Here is a 1,878-nt window from a genome sequence, read left to right on the forward strand (position 1 = left end):
TTCCTGGAAGCATGCCGCGAGACGCCCAAAGCACGCGACGGGCGCCGCCAGCAGCGGCGCGGCCCCATGAGCGGGCAACCGACACACACTCTGGGCTGTGGCGCCGCCCGAATCCTGGTGCCCCCCCCCCCTTCTCGCCCGCACTTCTCCACAAAACACACCCCAGAAAAAACGAAATGAGGCCCCACCTGCAGGTCTGTGTGCTCGTGGTTGTTGATGCGCACAAAGTGGTGGCAGGTCTGGGCAGCCAGGTAGGCCACCAGGCTGGTTTTGCCGCTGCTGGTGGGGCCCTGGGATCGGTGGGATTGGGAGAGGGTCAAGGGGTGGTGGTGGTGGTGGTGGAGAGGGCACAGGGAGTGAGGTAGGGAGGAAGGCCAAAGTCTGCAGTCCAGGGCTGGACAGATGAGCGCACATCCGGCCAGATTTGAAGAGATTAAAAAGGCAGTCGCTTGAGTGGCGCATGCGCGGATGGGCTCAGCAGCAGCAGCAGCAGCAGCAGCAGCAGCAGCAGCAGCAGCAGCAGCAGCAGCAGCAGCAGCAGCAGCAGCAGCGGCGGCAGCAGCCGCAGCAGCAGCCGCACCTGCAGCAGGATGGGGTGCTTGCGCACGAGCGCCGCCCGCGCCAGGTTCGCGAGGTGCTTCCTCACGCTCGGCGTCAGCACAAACCGCCGCGCCGCCCCGTCGTCCTCCGCGCCGCCCGCCGGCGGCGCCAGCGGGCCGCGCTCGAGCCAGAAGCTCTCGAACAGCACGTGGGTCTCGGCGCCGCCGGGCGGGGGCGCGGGCGCGCGGGACAGCGCCTTGGCGGCGGCGGCGGGCTTGGTGCCCGGCATGGCCGCCTGCAGCAGCAGCTGCTCCATGCGCGGCGCTGACTCCGGGGACAGCTGCGTCGAGAAGGACATGGCCAGTCCGTCGGCGAGCGCGCGCTGCAGTCCGTAGGCCGGGGCGGCAGTCCGGGCGTAGTCCAGGGCGCGGCAGAGGGTGCGCAGGGAGTAGGCGGGCCGCTGGCCGGAGCCGTCGGTCAGGCTCGCCTCCTGGGTGGGGCGGATGGTGCCAGATATCCGAGGTAAGACGACCGCAGGCAGTGAGAGGTGGGGGCCGAAATGCGTGATTGGGCATGCGACTGCTGACCTGGCAGCACCCAAACCCATACGCCGCCTCAGCTGGAGATCCCACGAGCCCATCGTCCTCGGCCCCTGCCGTCATCTGCACTCAAACCCAGCCTTGGCGCCACGGCCCCGCAGCACGCCCTCGCAGTTCAAGGTTATGCGCCCCCCCCCCAAGCCCGCCCACCGCCTCAGCCTTGGCCGCCCTGTAGAAGTCCACCACCGCGTCCACAGGCGGGTTGGGCGCCGCGCCCGCCAAGTACCCCGCCACCAGCGCCGCCTGGTCGGCCCTCTGCCGCGGCTCCGACACCCACAGCTCAGTGAAGCGCCCCCGCAGCCTCGGCGGCAGGTCGTGCTTGCCCGCGTCCGTCGCGGGGTTCATCGCCGCGACTAGCCTGAACCCCGGATGCCTCGGCACGGCCGCCGCGTCGCCGCGCTCCACGAGCAGCAGCCCGCTGGCCTCCGCCTCTCCGTCAGCGCCGTTTGAGGATTCCGAAGTTGCGGCCGAGGCCGAGGAGGAGGTCTCTAGGACGCCGGCGATGCGCTCCAGAACCTCGGGCGGCGCGAGGTTGATCTCGTCCAAGAGAAGCCACCATCCCTCGCGCAGCGCGGAAACGAGGGCTCCTTCCACGAAGGCAAAGGCAAAGCCGCCCTCGGCGGCGGCGGCGGCGCGCTCGGCGGCGGAGAGGTCGGCGGCGAAGCGGCGCCAGGCGGCGCGGAGCGCGTCGGTGAGCACGACGCCAACCTTGCGCCGCTTGCGGGGCTCGTCCCCCGCC

At 70.9% G+C, this 1,878-nt stretch overlaps 1 protein-coding gene across 1 annotated transcript in view; it reads right to left on the reverse strand.

Moving 5' to 3' along the window:
* Positions 1-433: 433 nt before the first annotated feature.
* MNEG_15043 (hypothetical protein) overlaps positions 434-1,878 on the reverse strand; it is a gene marked incomplete at both ends in the record, with an annotated part of 2,780 nt that continues 1,335 nt past the window's right edge. The window contains 2 exons of the mRNA XM_014036486.1: positions 434-1,030; positions 1,290-1,865. Of these exons, the coding sequence (XP_013891940.1) occupies positions 434-1,030; positions 1,290-1,865 (1,173 nt within the window). The remainder of the gene's footprint in view (positions 1,031-1,289; positions 1,866-1,878) is intronic.

Source organism: Monoraphidium neglectum, assembly GCF_000611645.1.
Source record: "Monoraphidium neglectum strain SAG 48.87 unplaced genomic scaffold scaffold04978, whole genome shotgun sequence".
NCBI lineage: Eukaryota > Viridiplantae > Chlorophyta > Chlorophyceae > Sphaeropleales > Selenastraceae > Monoraphidium > Monoraphidium neglectum.